At 52.1% G+C, this 16,978-nt stretch overlaps 1 protein-coding gene across 2 annotated transcripts in view; it reads right to left on the bottom strand.

The window, feature by feature from the left end:
• Positions 1-10,152: 10,152 nt before the first annotated feature.
• Positions 10,153-16,978, bottom strand: part of TRABD2B (TraB domain containing 2B) — a 203,598-nt gene continuing 196,772 nt past the window's right edge. The window contains exons 7-8 of one of the 2 annotated variants that reach the window (XR_008393031.1): positions 14,822-15,676; positions 10,154-11,658 (exon numbers count right to left, since the gene is read on the bottom strand). Coding sequence is in view for 1 of the 2 variants with exons in the window: in XM_037132691.2 (XP_036988586.2) it covers positions 15,451-15,676 (226 nt within the window). In the remaining variant the exon portion in view is untranslated. Of the gene's footprint in view, positions 15,677-16,978 lie in introns of both variants that reach the window. The other variant, XM_037132691.2, reaches the window with a different exon arrangement.

Genomic DNA, 16,978 nt, shown 5'->3' on the forward strand with positions numbered 1-16,978 from the left:
CTGTCCAAATGCTGGCGCTTCCTCTGGTTGAGAACTCACACAGGTTTGTTTTTCAGAGCCACTGGGTGTCTCCCTGATGGGGCGAAGCCCTCTGTGGCTGGTATCTTCCAACTTGCCCACAGCTCCTGCTCTGATAGTCTGTCTATCCCTCATTGTCTCGTCCCCCTGAGGATTCTCTGCCTCAGTCCTCCCATAGGTTGGCTGGCTGGGGAGGGGTGGTGTATGGGCTGCTGAGCCAGCTTAGCTATTCCTCAGCAAGTCCTGCAGGGGTGGTCTGGCTTCCTTCTTCTGAATGAGGACACATTGTCTTTAGCTTTGGGAACTCAGTTATGACTTGCAGATACCAGGAAAAGTTCCAAGTAACATTGTGTTACACTTTAGTTTCTTTGTCTCAACTGCTCAACTTTTACCTTGAGCATAGGAAAGTGGTTAAGTGTGCAGGTCCCAGAGTTTGACATTGGCTGGTGACCAGAGGCAAATCATCTAATGCCTTGGAATCTCCATTTCCTCAAGGTAAAGCACGAAAGACACTTTTTTGTCTCTAGGGTGTTGTAAAGATTGAGTTGTTCTGTGTATGCCTGGTGGCACACAGCAAGCCCTTGATAAATGGAAGCAGTTATCTGTATTTCTGAGGAACCCTCGCTTCCTCCGAGCCAGACTGATGTCCTGGTCCTGGCTCCCTCCTGCCATTTGCCTGGCCTGCAGTGCTCTTTTTGATAATAATTCTTAGCATACCTTGAGCATTGCTGTCTTATTTACAACTCCCAGCAATCCTACAGGATAGATATTATTGCCCTTCCTATTTACAGATAACAAAACTGAGACTCAGAGAAGTTGTGCCTCTTGCACAGAGTCAAATAACTTGTAAATAGCAGAATTGGGATTTGACCCCTGGCTATCTAATTCCAAAGCCTGCACTGTGTTCTACCCCTCAGTTTACTCCCCTATCCTTCTCTTGGTCCTATCTCTTTGTTCCTTCTGCCAAGACTTCTTTTGCTCTCAATGGACAGAATAGAGCATCCTCTGGAGTGAAGTCACTTCCTGATTAGGGCGAACCCCGGAAGTGCATGCCTCACTGCTCCATACAATGACACTTCCTGTGTTGCATAATAACCAGTCCCCACAGCATCTGCTTAGGGGTAATGTGGACTCTACTCACTTCTGTCTGATCTTAAGCCTAGGATCTATATTGAGAGATCAAATATGCAGAGATATTACCAGCAATGTCAAGAGGTATGTAGTAGACACCCATGAAAGGAGATGGGGAATTAGTACCCCAGGAGCTCAAAAGTGAGAGCAGCCTGGCGGCTCCATGTGGGGTGTGGTACATGGGAACGAACGTGTGAGGCCTAGGAAAGGAAGTCGCAGAAGGCAGCCTAGATTATCTGGGCCTGGTGCTGAGCCTTGAAAGCCAGGGAGAATTCGGATAGCAGAAGGTAAAGAGGCCATGTTTGGTGTATTTGCAGCAAAGGGCAAGGGGGTGCCCAGAGAGGCAGAAACCCAGCATGGTGCAGGAATGTGTTCTTCCAAAGCAGCCTCTCTTTTACTACCTTGAGCCTCTGTGCTCCCTGCTTGGGGGATTTTTATGACCCCATCCATCTGTTTGCAGTCAGCCTCAGGTTTGCTTTGAAATTCAAAAGCTGAAAGGGAAATGCTATATTGGAGCCAGAGCAGCAGGCTGGGCAGCTGTCTCTGAGAAGGAGGGAGCAGCTTCATGGAGCATAAACCACAGCAGGCAAGCACCTCTTCTCATTGGCCACAGTCCCTGTGAAGCATGGGACCAGCAGTGCTTGCAGGGGTGGTGGGTGAAGAGTTCCCTCCTAACGAGGCTCTGAGCTGGCAACCTGTGTGCCCACTGGTAGGCGGCCTGTGAGGGTGCCCAGGTCCAGTGTGGACATTCAGGGGTCCTTCAGCAAGGGCTTCACGCCTGATCCAGATCCGTCCTGCCCGTGTTTGTTGCTCTTTCCTGCTCTGGCAGGCGTGCCTGGCCCGCTGTGAGAGTTGGCTCAGCCCTCCATGCCTCCTGAATTCCCTGGCCCAGCCACCATCTCCTGCATTCCTTAAGAGCCTCAGTATCCCAGAGAGACAAAGTTTTTTCCATCTTCTCGAATGAAAGACTTTTAGTGACAGTCATTGATCAAATCTAAAATCCACAGTCTGGATTCCCAAGTCCTGCTCTAGACCACTACCTCCCCTCAGCCCCACATCCCCTAAGACCTCCACCTGGTTAATGTCTTTGCCTGCCCACAGACCCCCCTGTAGCACATCTCTCTGAGTCCTTCTTACCTGACATTTATGTAGCTGCCAAAAGTGCATACCCACTTTCCCAGATAAATCCTCCCGACGGCTCCCTCTTGCCCATCCTGTCCATATCCCACACTCCATGGCTGCTCCTCCTGCCTCCGATTCCAAAGTCTGCCTGAGCCTGTTCTCTACGCCACAACCAACTCTATGCCCTGGCTGTGCCTTTGGTCTCTGTTTAAAGACAGGCTCTGACTGAATGTGTTTGGAGTGCTTCTACCCTGGAGCTGGAGCTTCTCACCCTATCCTGGAGAAGCCAAGGGGCCCCTTTAAAAGACAGCCAGGCTGCTGGGATCAAGGCAGCTGCAAGTTGGTGAACTTCAGCACTTGATGCAAACTGACTTTTTAGAGGGGGTTGGGTTCAAAGCTTGGAAGCTGAGTTTAAAGAGGTTGGTTGGAGGGTAGAGAAAGACCTTGACATTCCAGCCTGTCAAAGCTAGAGGGCTCTGTGAAGATCATCTGCTTCTGCATTTTTTTTCAAATGGGAAATTGAATCTCAGAAAGGAGCTGTCATTGGCCTAGAGCTGTTCATGAAATCAGTGGCAAGGCAGGACTGGAACCAGCCTGGGGTTGGAGCTAGCTGCAATCTCCCACTTACCCTGTTTGGAGTCCCTGATGAAAGTTGAGGGGTTGTGGAAATCCAAGGCACAGGCTCCTGCACTTTTTCTACAACAGCAATCTTGTGCATTGATGCTGATGTCACAGATGTGAAGCACTTTCGATCAGTTGTCTCAGTTAATCACCATTACTACCCATAAAGGAAATCACCTTTATCCCCGTTTCCCTGGTGAGGCTCATAAGGCTGAGGGTTAAGTGATGTGCCCAAGGAAAGACAGCTGGAAAAAGTCTTGGGCCCAGGCCTGCTGCTCTTTACAACATGTCCATGGCCTCCTTACCACTTGGAAGGTGCTCCTCTCTTTTGGAAAGTTATGCAAAAAAGGCTGAAAATATCCTAGAAAATAGGATAAAAGAGTTTTGGCTCTAGATCACAGGGACTAGCACCACGCCTTGGGACTTCTCAGTGTTCCAAACTGAGAGAAAACCTGTAGAGCAGGGGCTCCCAGCCCTTCCAGGTCCAATGTCCCATTTCATGACAAATATTTTATAATGCCCCTTTCTGTGCTGGAATTACATATATAGGTACTATATCACACCTACACATATGATTAGAAATTAATTTACTGCCCTAACTATAAGGAAAAGAGAGAAGTGAAAGGAAGACAGTTGGTGGCCGGGCGATACGCAGTTTGGTGTGACAGTGCTGGGTGGAGTGGTGGCAGTGAGCACGGTGCCGCAGCGACCCGCTGGCTCCGTCTGCTGAATCACCACCACTGAGACAGCAAAAGTGCAGAGGGGCAGAGGTATGTCCCTCTGATGCCTCATGCATACAAGCAGCGTCATCTGTAAGACGGCTCTCAAAGTGGTGAATAGCTCTTGGTCAAGTTTGGTACAAACCAAAGTACGTTCTTCTCTCAATGAACATGGCAATTACATTCCTGTAAGAGGCAGTACATTCTGAAACAGGAAACAAAATCCCTTTGTGTTTGTATAGAATGGTTCTAGGCTCAGATAATTACAAACGTTTTTTCTCCTCAGATGAATGTCTGGCAAGACATACAGAAATTGTGCAGCTTGAAGGCTCGTTCCTCTGGTGGGACTTTATACAGCCCTGACCCATGGTCGCACCCCATTCCCACCGATGTCTGGACGCCATTGCCTCCCCCAGCCCCTCCCCAGATACTCAAAACACCCTGTGGGTAGTGGTCTTAGCCCTATTGAAAAACATGAATTTGGAGGCGTTCTCTGAGAAACTATGTATGTAAGAGGGAAGGCTCAGACCTGAGCTGTACAAAATTTGGTACTAATCTTGGATAATGCTTAGTCTTCAGACAGAAGGTTGATGAATGGGGTATTAGTCACATGTCTTCTAATTTAAAGACTCTGCTCACTCAGGGGAGGGAAAGATGAATGAGAGGCCTGGTCTCTGCGTACACAGCAGACCAGCCCTGTCTGTTCTATTTTAAAAGGGTGATAAGACATACCACACCTTCATACTCCCAGTTACTACGTATGGGTGAGAAAGTTGGACAGTGAGTAAGGCTGGTAGGGAAAATTGGATTCATTTGAAATATGGAGCTGGAGGGGAGCTCTACAGATACCCTGCACCCTCAGAAAGAGAAATGAGTGGGTCCCAGAGCAAATTAAGCCTGAAGCATCACTGGAGGTGAAAGGAGAAAACTGGAGGTGTCCTACTTTGAGCTCATTTCGAGAAGGCGGGGTTCTTTGGAAAAGACAGTGATGCTGGGAAAAAGAGAAGGCGGCAGGGAGAGAAGGGGCCCAGTCTGAGCTGGATGCACCCCTAAAGGGAGCCACAGGAGCAGGCGTGCAGGAGCTGAGCAGGGCTGCTGAGGCAGGACATGGCGGACGTCACTCATTCGTAGGGTCTGGAGGAGGCAGAGCCAACTCAGCACAAGACGTGCCACAGGCACAAGACATAAAGAATCTAAGGCTGCACGTAGGAGGGGTAGCCTGGACTTCAGAAGAGGTGTACAAGGAGAACCTGGGGGACCAGGGCGACTTCTACGAGGAGGTAGAATTAACGTAGGCTGTGGAGAACAGAAAGACAATCTTCAGGCAAAAGTAGGGAGAATGGACAATTAGCCCTGGAGGAAAAGTGGGGGCTGATAGCTGGAGTCAGTACTCTGAGGGCCAGAAGAGGTGCTTGAGAGTCAGGAAACCAGGGTTCTGTCTCTGCCTCACAAGTGCCAAGACGCCTTAGGACAGTTTCTCCTCCGTGGTCCCTTACCTGTTCCATGAGGGGCAGAGCCTCAAAGGCCACTCACGTCCTCTCCAGCTCCCACATTGAACCTCTCTCCTTCAAGTCACCTGTTTGGGGCTTGAGGTCACAGCCTGAGCAGCACTACCCCCTGGTGGCAGCTGCCAGATGGCACCCTCCAAGTCCAAACTGCAGAGGTGGAGGGTAGGGGGAGCTTCTGGTGTCTGTGCCTTGGGGTCTGGCTCAGGTGGGCTCCCCAGAGGGAGTGGGGAAGGAGAGCCTTGCAGTCAGGGCTCTCCCAGGGGTGCTGCTCATGCCCGCCTACTCCCAACCACCATGGGGAGAGTCCTGGGACCATGTGACTTCACATGTGGTGTTGCTGAGCCCGGGGAAGGCATGCGGTGGGGAGCAGCTGGGCTCTTTCATCATCACCATTGTCATCTCTGCTGCAGAGGACTCAGAGCACCTGAGTTCTGCAAACCACAGGCACCTCCTCTTTATCCTGAGTCCTCACGGTGGTCTGTGGGGCCGGGCTACCCTCTCCCATTTTACTGATGGGAACCCTGAGATGCAGTGGGAGGACAAGGCTGGATTCTCACATCAGGCTGTTACACTCCGCACCGCGTGATTCTAAAGCTGCCCACGGCTCCCTGCTGCCCACAGGGCAAAGTCCCTGTGCCTCTGCCAGCCGGTCAAAGCCCTCACACCTGACTCTAGCCCACTGCCAGAGCCCAGCTTCCTGCTGCAACCTTCCCTGCATCCTCTAGGTCAAAGTCAGTTAGGTCTCTTCAGTTAGGTCCCCATGGACACACTGTTCAGACCCCTGGGACGGTGGGCACATCTTCCCTACCCAACCTCTCAGTACAGACTCCAGAGTATGAAAATAAGGCCCCCAGAGCCAGGCTCACCCCATCCTTGGCACCTTGTTCCTTCCTGCCCTAGTTTTGGGCACACTCACCCCTCACGCTCCTCCACAGGGCAGCCAGGGAGATTTGCAAAATCACAGATCCATCATATACTATATGCTGGCATGGTCTGACTGCTGTTAATATGTTGCTGACATTGATCTCAGAACCATGCAGGGGTGACTTCCTGTAATCCCAGGGTGACTGAGAAACGGAGAACTTGAGTGACGTGTTCAAGGTCACACAGTTGACCTCAGGAGCTCCCGCTGCCTTCCTGGTAAGATATCGACTTCTGCCCCTCCAGGCCTGCTCTGCCCACCAGTCCAGCCACATCACCCTGGCCTTGCAGGCTGCGCTTGCTGAGATGCAACACTTGCAGGCCTCCAGCCGCGTGGCTGGTTCACAGCTCTTCGCCTGGACGATAACCACCAGCATGTGTGCCGGGCCTTGGTTTCCAGGGAGTTTTACGTTCTGTACCTCATCAAAACCTCATTGCAACCTGTACCAGAAGTGCTGTTATTATCCCCATCATAGAGATGACGGAAATGAGGCTAAGGCCTGAGGCCCCCTGACCACCAGCCTCTGAGCTGGCCGAGCCCAGAGAACATACGTGGGAGTGGGTGAAGGGGATGGGCTGCTCTACTGAATCTGGGGAGCCAGGCAGGCCTTGGAAGCAGCTCACGTTTTCAAGATGCCCTGGGAGGAGGCCCCTGCTTGCTCCCAGACCTGCGCCTAGAGGCCCATCCTTCTGGGTCCCTCATCGCAGGCCCCGACCTGCTCAGTGAATCCACGCAGTCGTTCTTGCTCTCAACCGAGGCTGCTGTGCTCTGACTCCCCTCGGTCCTGATCCTCTCCACCTTGACCCTCTCTTGTCTGTGTTTTTCTTTCTCTCCACTTAGGGCTCTTTTGACTGCTGTCTTACATTCTTTTCTTCATCTCTCTCTGGACCAGTTTGTCTGCCTGCCTCTCCCTCTGTCGCGCTCATCCTGTTGATTTCCTCTCCTTCCCCGAGCGCCCACTCTACCTTTCTGTATGTGTTTCATTCTTTTCCATCTATCTCCTCCTGCACCCTTCCCCCCACCCCTTGTAATACTTCCTGCTCAGCCCCTCCCACCCTTTCGGAGTCTCAGGGAAGGGACGGAGGTAGGAATTCGGAAGGAACCTTCTGGGAAGCCTGGGAGTCTCCAATCCTTGCCTGGGGGCTTATGTCTTCAGGTTGGAAATTTTATCATTACTCTTTTGTGACTGATCAGGGAAGAAGAAATGGAAACTACGAAAAAGAAAACACAGGAACTGTTTTGCAAGCCCAGAACTGACATAAAACAGAGTATTATGAATATTTTCTGAAAATAATTTCCTTTTATGATGCAGTAACAGTGGCCAGCCCAGTCTGGCTGGCTCACCGGCTGCCGTGAGCAGCAGCTGGAGGCCCCTCCCCCACCCCACCCAGCCTGCCCTCAGCCAGGCCAGGGTGCTTTCTCTGCTTTGGCAGTGCTGGGAGGGAGTGATGAGGTAGGGCGGCTTCCTGCAGATTTGGTGAGCTCTGGATTTCCTGTATTCCTTAGCTCAAGGAAACTCAAGGCCGGTAGGTATTAGCTTGTTATCTCTGTCCACCTGCAACTCAGATGGCCCAGACATTCCTGCACCAACACACCTGATTAAGATCCTCTTGGACCCCCAGCTCCATACTGGGGTCCAAACCCTCCCAGAGCCCGTGATTCCCTAGTACTTACACTCTTGTGACCTTTTTATCCTGTTGTTGAACTTGACACCTCTGCTTCACCCCTTGTGAACTTGGCTATGAAAATCAGCCCCTTCCATGGTTGCTCCTTGTTCCAAATTATCACCAGCGATGGAGATGTACTGGTGGCTGGGAGAACAGCTGGAGCGAGGCCTCCCCCGGCACCGAGGAAATGACTGTTGACAGCAGGTTTTCTCCCACGGAGCAGCCTTGGTCCAGCAGCCCTCAGTTTCCCTCCAGCTTCCTGGCTCCTCACTTCTCCTCTTTCCTTCTCTTAATTTCTTTCTCTTGCCCTTCTTTTCAGGAACAAATGGACAAAATTCCTCTCCCTGGTCATAAAGAGTATCTACCGTCTACCTCCTCTGAGGAGGGAGGAGGTGGTTTTTCTTCATATCTCAAGCCCCTACACAAAGATGTTGCTCTTTTTCAAAGAAATTTTAATGAATATAATTTGTCCTATCTGCTTCCATGCAAATAAGGAGGCTGAGGTCCAGAGAGGGGCAGAGGGCACAGAGGTGTGAGATCAACCAAGAGAGGGACAAAGACAGAGGGAGAAGGAGCTGGCAGCCAGCCAGCCTCTGCCCTGAGGAAGGTGTCCCTCCTCCAGTAAGAGTTGCACACCTCCCTTCTTGGAGAACTCACTTCCTTGGCAGTGTGTCCCACACTGGAAAGAACTGGAAAGTTCTTCCCCACCTCCCTATAGCTCCCCCCATAGGTCCAACTCAGAGCTCTGTGGCTGCACAGAGAAGCCTATGGTCAGGAGAAGCCCACGGAGATTTGGGGCTGAGATGGGGGTGCCCCTGAATCTCATGATCTAATAATGTCAGAGGGGGCATTTGGTTTCTCCCCAGAAGAGCACCCTAGCAGAGCCAGCCCAGAGCTCAGGGTAGGCGGGCTGGGCCCAGGCTCCCAGGTTAGGAGGGGCAGACTCTCCAGTGTCCTAGATACAGAGGCACAGACACTTGAGTGTCTCTTCCTGCCTCCCACTGCCATATGCAGAGTAGAGTGTCAGGGGCCCTGAGGAGCCCCTGGTCCCCTCAGCCACCATTCTACTGTGTTTGAGACCCCATTCCTGAGTCATAGCTTCTCCAGTGGGCACTTGAACCTAGGCCTGCTTACCCCAAAGAAGGCCTGGCTCTCACTCTCCCACTGAGCTTGCAGGTGGGTGGGTGAAAGAAGCCTTCTTTCCTGAGAGCAGCTGGTATCTGCGGGGCAGAGAGCACAGGGTCACAGATCACAGCAGGAGTCCTCATTCCATTGATGTCAACTCTGAAGACCGTCATGGCTGGGTTCCCTGCAGATCCCTTTGTCGAGAGTTGGTGGGGGGGACAAAGGTGTGGGACACCTTCAGGACATGGGAGACGCTAATTGCACTGGGCCTTGGATGTGTCCTGAGCTCACCCTGGTCTCTGCCCACCTCACAGGCCAGCACAGCACAGCGGAGTTAATGCTCAGAGAATGGGGCTGGACCTCAACTGTGTAGATTCCAGGCTTGGCTCCAGCATTTGCAGGCTGTGTGATCTGGTCAAGTTACTTAACCCCCCTGTGTCTCCGTTATGTTAACTGTAAAAGGGAGGTGTGCGAGTGAAATGATTTAAGACAAACATTCTCAGAACGTTGTCTGGCACCTAACAAATGCTCCATAAATGTTACTGCCAGTTGCATTATGACCTCTTTCTGAGGGGTGGGCCGGCCCACTGCACACAGCCCACTTTACTTTTAGTAGGAGCCAGCAAGCACTCACTAACTGAGGCCAATGGCTTGCCTCTGGTGAAGGCTCTGGGGTTTCAGAACACAGAGACCTCTCCTACGCCAAACTTCTCAGTGACCCGCCCCTCTCCTTTCAAGTCCCATGGAGGGTAACCATCACAGGGCCTCTGAGAGATGCTGGTGCCCCCCTCACTCGTGTTTTAAAAGCAGGGGAGGCACGAGTCATTTTTGCAGTTTATGGAGCTCACTTGGGTCTCAGAGGGGAGAATGGACCAGAGGGGGCATAGCTGAGGATGGCAGTGGTGCACAGGAAGATGAGGAGGTCTGGGCTGGGGCGATGGGGACGGTGAGAGGAGACAGGATGGATGAGGAGGAATCAGTAGGTCCTAGGGAGTGAGGGAGTAAAAGAAAGGGAGGTCCTGAGGGTAAATTCCATTCAGGTCTGAGGTCTGTGGCTTAGGAGATCCACTCCTTCTAGGGCCATGGGCAGCTCATTCTGGCTCCAGAGGGATGCCTGGATCTGACCAGGCTTCTGGAGCCATTGGACCCCTGCCCAAACCGCCCTCCCAGAGCCTGCCTGAGTCTCTGCATGGAAAATGGGCTGTCCCAGTTCCTCCACGCCACTGCCTCAGGCCTTGGTCCCCCCAAAGGCACTTTCCCCAGTGTTTTCGGGCCATCAACACACAGAGAAATCCTCCTGTTGAATCCATAATGTCTTTTATTAATATATTATGCTACAAAAATATTTTTGGCAAAATAACATTAATAGCATCTTTCTTTGTCTTCTATTATATTCTTAAAGAACTCTTCATGATAATTCACAGAGGTGAGGGGAAGAGGTGACTGAAAGAACAGCATCACGAATACTTTCAAATACATTAAGGTCCCAAGTGTGTGCCGCACAGTGAGAGCCAGGCAGAGACCTCCTGCAAACTCTCAGAGGCCCGGGAATGAGGCAGAAGCTCTGCTTCCTCTGTTCTGGGCTAGAACCTCCCGTGGCCAGGAGTCAGGCTCTGCCACCCCAGCTATGGGGGCCCAAGATGTCTGAAAGCCCCACCAGAAACTTCTTAGACTCTGGTCCCATTCAAAGGCCACTTTCCCATTAGTGGGACTTGGGAAGGAGGGGCTCTTTGAAGCGTGCTACTCTGTCACCTCTTCTGCCTGCCACATGTTCCCAATCCCATGGCAGCCTGTGGGTCCTGGGAGAAAAGCTGAGCACTGATCCCTGGGAGGGGTCGCACCTCACCTTCATGGAGCCCCAAAATTGCACACTGCGTTTTCCTGTCCCTCCAGAATACCTTAGGTAGGAAATAAGGCCTCTGTTTGACAGATGAGGAAATGGAGGCTCAGAGAGCGGTAGGGGCTTGCCCAAGGTCACCCAGCAAAGTAAAGGACTCTCCAGAGTATTTCTGGAAAGGAAAAGCTACAGAGAAAGTGTAGGAGAAGCTCCTGGGACAGGGACAGGTAAGGCTCGATTGGCTCTCATGACCCCTCTGTTCCCTCCCCCAGGGTCAGGGACAGGGAAGCAATGAGCTCCGTGCTGGGACCAGGGTCCTGCGTTCTGTTCCTGCCTTCCCCCACAGCCCAGAAGTCCCCCTATCCCAAGGCAACTGGCAAGCCTGCCAATTCCCGTCAGGCCCGGCTACGCTGCTGAAGAACTGTGGTGTGAGGCTGGACTCGTTCCTGAACCTTATTGGTTTAGACAGGCAGCCGGGTGATATTTTTGGCTGCTTAGACAAATTTTTTAAAAAAATAACAATGTTCAAAGAACCTGAGCATTAACAGAGGCAGGAGGGACTCTCCATGTCATCTACTCTAGTCCTTTGCCAAGACTTCAACTTTCTACCAAGTCTTCAGCCAGTGGGCCTACTGCCCCTGCTCACACACTTCTCCTGACAGGAAACTCACCATCTGCAGGGGCACCTGTACATCCTTGGACAACTTTGGCTTTGTATAAGAAGCTACTCCAAAAGCAGAGCTACCGTCTGCCTTTCTCCTTCCTTCTTTCCTCTTTCTTTTTCTTTCTACACAGCTATTGAGTGCCATCTTTGTGTCAGATGAAGATACAAAGGTGAGTTGATGTGACTCTTGCCATCAAGGAGCTCACAGTCCAATTGGAGAGCAGATGGGCAATTAATCAGTCTCAGTGGGTGTTGTGATAGATGTTAAGAAAGCACAAAGGAATCACAGGGGGCCTCCTGGACGAGGTGTCATCTGCATTAATCCTCAAAAAAAAAAAAAAAATGAGCAGTTACGGGTAAGTGTTTCCAGGCCTAGGAAGCAGCATGTGTGAAACATTCTGCCTATTCTAGAAATGACAAATTCGGTTCAGTCTGGTCAGGACAGAGTGGGAGAGATGAGAAATGTGGCTGTCAAGGCCAGGAGGGCCAGATCACAGAGAATCTAGAATGCCATGCTGAGGACTTTGGTTCTTATCCCACGGTCATTGAGACACTATCATCAGCTCCAATTCTCTTCTCTGCCACACAGGAGCTGCAATTCCCAAGTAGTTCTCTTGTCCATCAATGTGTTTTTCATAAGCTGTCCTTTTGGTGGAGGACCTTTCCTCGGTATCTGTTGTGATAGTGGCAGCAGACTGGAGACTGGGCAGGTGGAACAAGGATCCTGAGCCTCTAGGTTTGCCCAAGTCTGTTTGAAGCCAGGAAGTAGATGACAGAGCATTCAGCGTGAGGAAAACTCGCCAATGGCCTTTCAGAGCAAAGGCAAACTTGCCCGTCGGTACAGGTTTCCATGCTTCCTACCCTCTTCCGGATCTTTTGAATCTCAGAGATGGTGGGGTCCGTGATGGCCCTGTGCAGCTCCTTGCAGCCTGAGCATGCCCCTTCATGATCCCTGCCTTCCCTGGGTGCTGGTGTGTCAGAACAGCCTGGAGGGAGGAAGACCAGAAGACATGGCCATGCTGACCAGCCCCAGAAAGCTCCTTGGTCATTCAGTCAGGTTTCCTGAGAGACAGGGGACCTAAAGCCACCACTAACCTGCTGCCTAACCTTAGGCAGATCACTTAACCTACTGGGTCTCAGTCCATCTATCTTCTGTGCCTGCTTCAAGGTCAAATGGGAAAGCCTTGAGAAGTATACACGGTGCTCTCAGAACAACAGGGGCATTTTATGAGGCTAAGCACACAGATCATGCTGGAAAAAATGTCAGTAGTGGTGGAAAGATCATTTCCAAGCATGTGAGCGCTGTTGATGGAATGGGGCTCTCCGGCCCAGGGTGAGAGAATGCATGTGCCCCAGCCATTCTGACTTCTGTAAATGAGCCTTGGGTCTTCTGGGGTATAAGCAGCGAGTACAGTTCAGCTCAAACCCTGGCCAGTGGGTGGTCCTCGGAGATCAGCAAACTCAGGCTGCAGATGTCTGACCCGCATTGGCTCTGGCTATCCCATGGGTACATGTCCACCTAATCAGTTAGCTCATCTATCTTTCTTGAGACACTTGAGTGCTTATTTGAGGGAGAGTATGGAATCCCCCAGTCTGCCCAGAGAAGGAGTCCTGAGAAGACTAGAGCAGAATCTGCCTGGTCAGGGGATTGGACAGGATAACCTCAAAGCTCCTTCTAGGAATCTAGGACTGTGCTGCTTGTCCCTCTCAGTGCAGTTCCTCCAGGTCAGGAAAGGTAAGTAGATTCGGGCCCAACACAGAGGTGGGCACCATGTGTGCTTGATAATCACACACTGCATTAATTTACCTCTTTGGCCCCGTGCCTGGCACAGATCTGGGCACGCAGTCAGGTGCCTGGACTGTTTACCCAAATGCTTCATCTTTAATTAACCTCAAGTTCCATCTCAATACATTGCATGCCACACTCTGCCCTGAACAGAGGGAAATCTGGCCTGTGTGTTTCTAATTCCTTTACACTTATCTCATCCAAATAGTGCTCTGCACGATGTGTTTGATGTCCCCCAGGCCTTCTGAGCCTGCTTTATAAGTCAGCTAAGCCCCTTCCTGCTCAGAAATAGGAAGTCACGTTTCTGCCAAGGATAAACCCTGGCTGAGGTCAAGTTCAGTTTACAGCATGGTGCCCATGGGGCTGGCTGGACCCTCTGAAGTAAAGCTCAGGGCTCCTGCCAGGTCTCAAGCTCAAACACATCCATCCGGAGCTGAGCTGAAAAGAATTCAGCTGCCTGCCAAGATACCAATGGGACCCCTGACCATCCAGTGAGCTGCCCTGAATTCTACTACCTCAGAAGGAAGACAGCTGCCCTGCTGGGCAAGAAGGTACTGAGCTAATCAGTCACTACCAGGCCTGCTGGAGGAACAAAGCCATGGTGCAGGGATGCTGGAGAGCACTGGTCTGGGGGTCGGCAGACACCCAGCTGTGCAGCCTTGGGGAAATTCTGCTCTGTGTGGGCCTTAGTATTACCCTTACAGGAATTATTATCAGTCACATGAGAGGTTCTTTCTGTTCTCGTGTTCCAGGATCCTCTAACTGATGAGCCGTTAGCCCATTGGGGGTTCAGGGCTAGCAGGAAGGCAGCCACACTGGGTCTTCTGCCTTCTCGGCCACAACCTTGGGGGCAGAGGAGTGAGGTCAGTCTCTCTGAGTTGTAGTGGCCTGACTGCCCCCATCTGGCTGCCTTCCTGCTTCCCAGACTTTCCACAGCTGCCCCCTACTCCCCATCCTCTGATTTGGCAGAAAGACCTTTCACTGGCTCCAAGATGAGTTGGGGCATGGGACACGTGGCACGCACAGAGCCCTTTGGCAAGAGTGACCAACATGAGTAACTGTGGCCAACAGACTCTCTGGCTGGAGTAAGAAGCTTGTGCTGGCCCACTGGGGCAAGGCCCACCCACCTCCCTGGGAGCTTCCCTGTGTAGAGAGCATGGCAGAACATGACCCAAGAGACAAGAATCACTTTTGAATCATATTGATCTGGGGCATGTTCTGTCTGAGTGACCTTGAGCAAGTCCCTTTACCTTTTTAGGGGGCTCAGTTTCCTCATCTGTGAAGTGGAGATAACTGCCTCTCATAGAACTGGTGTGAGGACCAGGGATAAAGTGAGTGTGCAAAGTGCCTGCCACACTGCGGGCTTTGGACAAATGGCGGCTCTCATTACAATTGTTACCATGTGAATCCTAGAGCCCCTGTCCCTGAATTGCCCTTCTGTGCCCACTCCAGTCCTTCAGCCCAGCTCATTCCATGTGGCTGTGACTTTAGTAGCATCTCCTATAACCCAAGCTGGATTAATGCTGTCAGAAGAGAGAGGCCTGGATTCACATCCTGGATCTCCCACATGCGGTGTGACCTTGGACAACCCCCGTCCTCTCTCTGGATCTCGGTTTAACCATCAGGCACATGGGGCTGGGAAACCACCTCCCTCAGCACCAACATCCCCCCCCACCCCAGTGCTTTGTTCAAAACACTTACCAAGAATTCTGGAGGTCTGTTCACAGACACCCAGGGGTTTCAAAATAGCAGCATCTCTTTCCGAAAGTATCTCCCCAGCCCTAGGATGCATCCAGGGGAGGGAAGGACTGTCAGCGTTCACATCTCGGACTCCCAAATCCAGCTTCACAAAAGCTAAGCCTGTCTGACTGCCCCTCCCTCTGAGGTCCCCACAGTAGGAGAAGCCAAACCCAGACCCTGGAGGCTTCTGCTGATCCAGGAGGAAGCAAGTTCAAACCCACTGTCTGCATGAGGTCACAGGTGTCCTGACAACCTGGGTTCACCTCCTGGGTTGGTGCTGGGGCTAATTAAGGGGTTATTAACATAGGCCACATAAAAATAGTTTTATCGGTGGAATAAATACATTTTTCTTTTTTAATATGGACACGTATTTTACAAAAGAACCCCATAGCACTATGGGAAATTAAGATCCTTCTACAAAAAAGAAGATGTAACTTGGGCACAATAAAGCTCTAGTGTTCTAACGGATCCCGTCTGGACTGCCTGCGCATGAGGAGTCAGGCGCCCCTGGAGGTGACGGCAGGGGCAGCGGGGTGTGGCCAAAGACCCTCCTGTGGTTTCTCTGGCTTCTCTGCATGGGCCAGTCGAGGTCAGGAGGGCCTAAGAGTGTGTAGCAGGAAGGGGGCTGCAATGCTGGTGGAGATGGCAACGGCAGGGAGGAGGCCGAGGGCTGGCTGCAGTCTGGCGGGCGCTGAGCTGCTGGCGGAGCCCGGCTCTTCCTGCTGCTGGAGCTGGTCCGAGAGCTGGAAGGAGGGCCTGGTGGTCCCAGAGCTGTGCGTGGGCTGGAGGGGCAGCGGGGGTGGCGAGGCGGTGGTGCTGAGAGGAGAAAACACATAAACCCTGAGTGACTGCTCAGTAGCTCCATCGTGGGCTGTGCCCTTGGAATTCAGATCTGACCTTTTTGGATCTCTTTATTCCCCTCAGAGAATGCAGAAAAAAACAAGGTGTTCAGGCAGGGAAAGTGAGCAGCCCAGAGCCACACAGCAGGCCACTGAGCTCCTGAGGCCGTACTTTCCCTCCTATGCCAGGCTTTGGGGGGTGGGCTAGGCACTGGGGACTGCAGGGCTCAGTTCTACCCAAGGGAACTGGATCCCAGGCAGAAAGAATTAAAGGGTTGTAGAGGGAGCTATCTGGGGTCACAGTGGGCCATCGGCCTTCACACCTGTGCACACAGTCGCTGTGGCCCGCCTATTTCCCTCCTCGCCCCTATCTGAGATAAACAAGACAAAACACACAACCCCTCTCCATCTTGCGATGCCAGCTACCATTTATTGAGAGTATCTCTGGTTCTCTAGACAAACTTTTACAGTGGTTCGCATCACCCCTTTCACCAGTTGAGAAAACTGAGGCTCAGAGAGGCTACATGGGGACCAGGTGACAGAGGAAGTGGAGGCGGCACCTCTATGGGGCAGCAGCCCTGGGGTCAGCATAGCCACAGGGGGTTTTAGTGAAAGGTGCATCGTTCATGAACTTATAAAAACAGAATGGAGTGTTGGAGGTCCTGGTTAAGGATATTGGCTCAGGAAAGTGTATGTGAAGGAGAGGAAGGAAGGAGCGACATAGGGACAGAGTGAGACAGAAAGAAAAGGAGATCAGTACAGAAGGAATTGGCAGGCAGAGGCCAGCACTTGGTACCCCTGGGAAGTGCAGGGTAGGACAGGGTGCAGAACCATATCACCAGCTCAAGCCCTAGAAAGAGAGATAGGAAGTTATGAACAAAGAGAGGGACAACGTCTGGAGAAGGGAAGGGACAAGACAGAGACTTAACAAAGGGCACAGGGGAAGAAGGCTGTGGGACAGAGGAAAAGGCTGGGACCTAGAAGTGATGGGCACACTCTCCCTGTGGAGCCCTGGGCAGAGGAAGGCAAATGGACACGTGGGCAGAGGACCCAACAAGCCCCACAACACAAAAGGGTCAGGATGGGAATGGAAACCCAGGGGCAGAGGGCACACAGTGGAGCCCAAATCCAGTGCGGGGCCTGGAAGGCCTCCCTGAACAGGTGACTCTGCGGTCACCTGCGAAGGCAGCAGGTCTAGCTTGCATGTGGCAGAGGGTGCTCCCAGAGGGACAGAGAAGTACCCACTGAGTGGGGCCCGTGCCAGCTCTGCGGGATGCAC

This window comes from Artibeus jamaicensis, unplaced genomic scaffold (genome assembly GCF_021234435.1).
Source record: "Artibeus jamaicensis isolate MK-2021 breed Jamaican fruit bat unplaced genomic scaffold, CSHL_Jam_final contig_866, whole genome shotgun sequence".
Classification (NCBI taxonomy): Eukaryota; Metazoa; Chordata; class Mammalia; order Chiroptera; family Phyllostomidae; genus Artibeus; species Artibeus jamaicensis.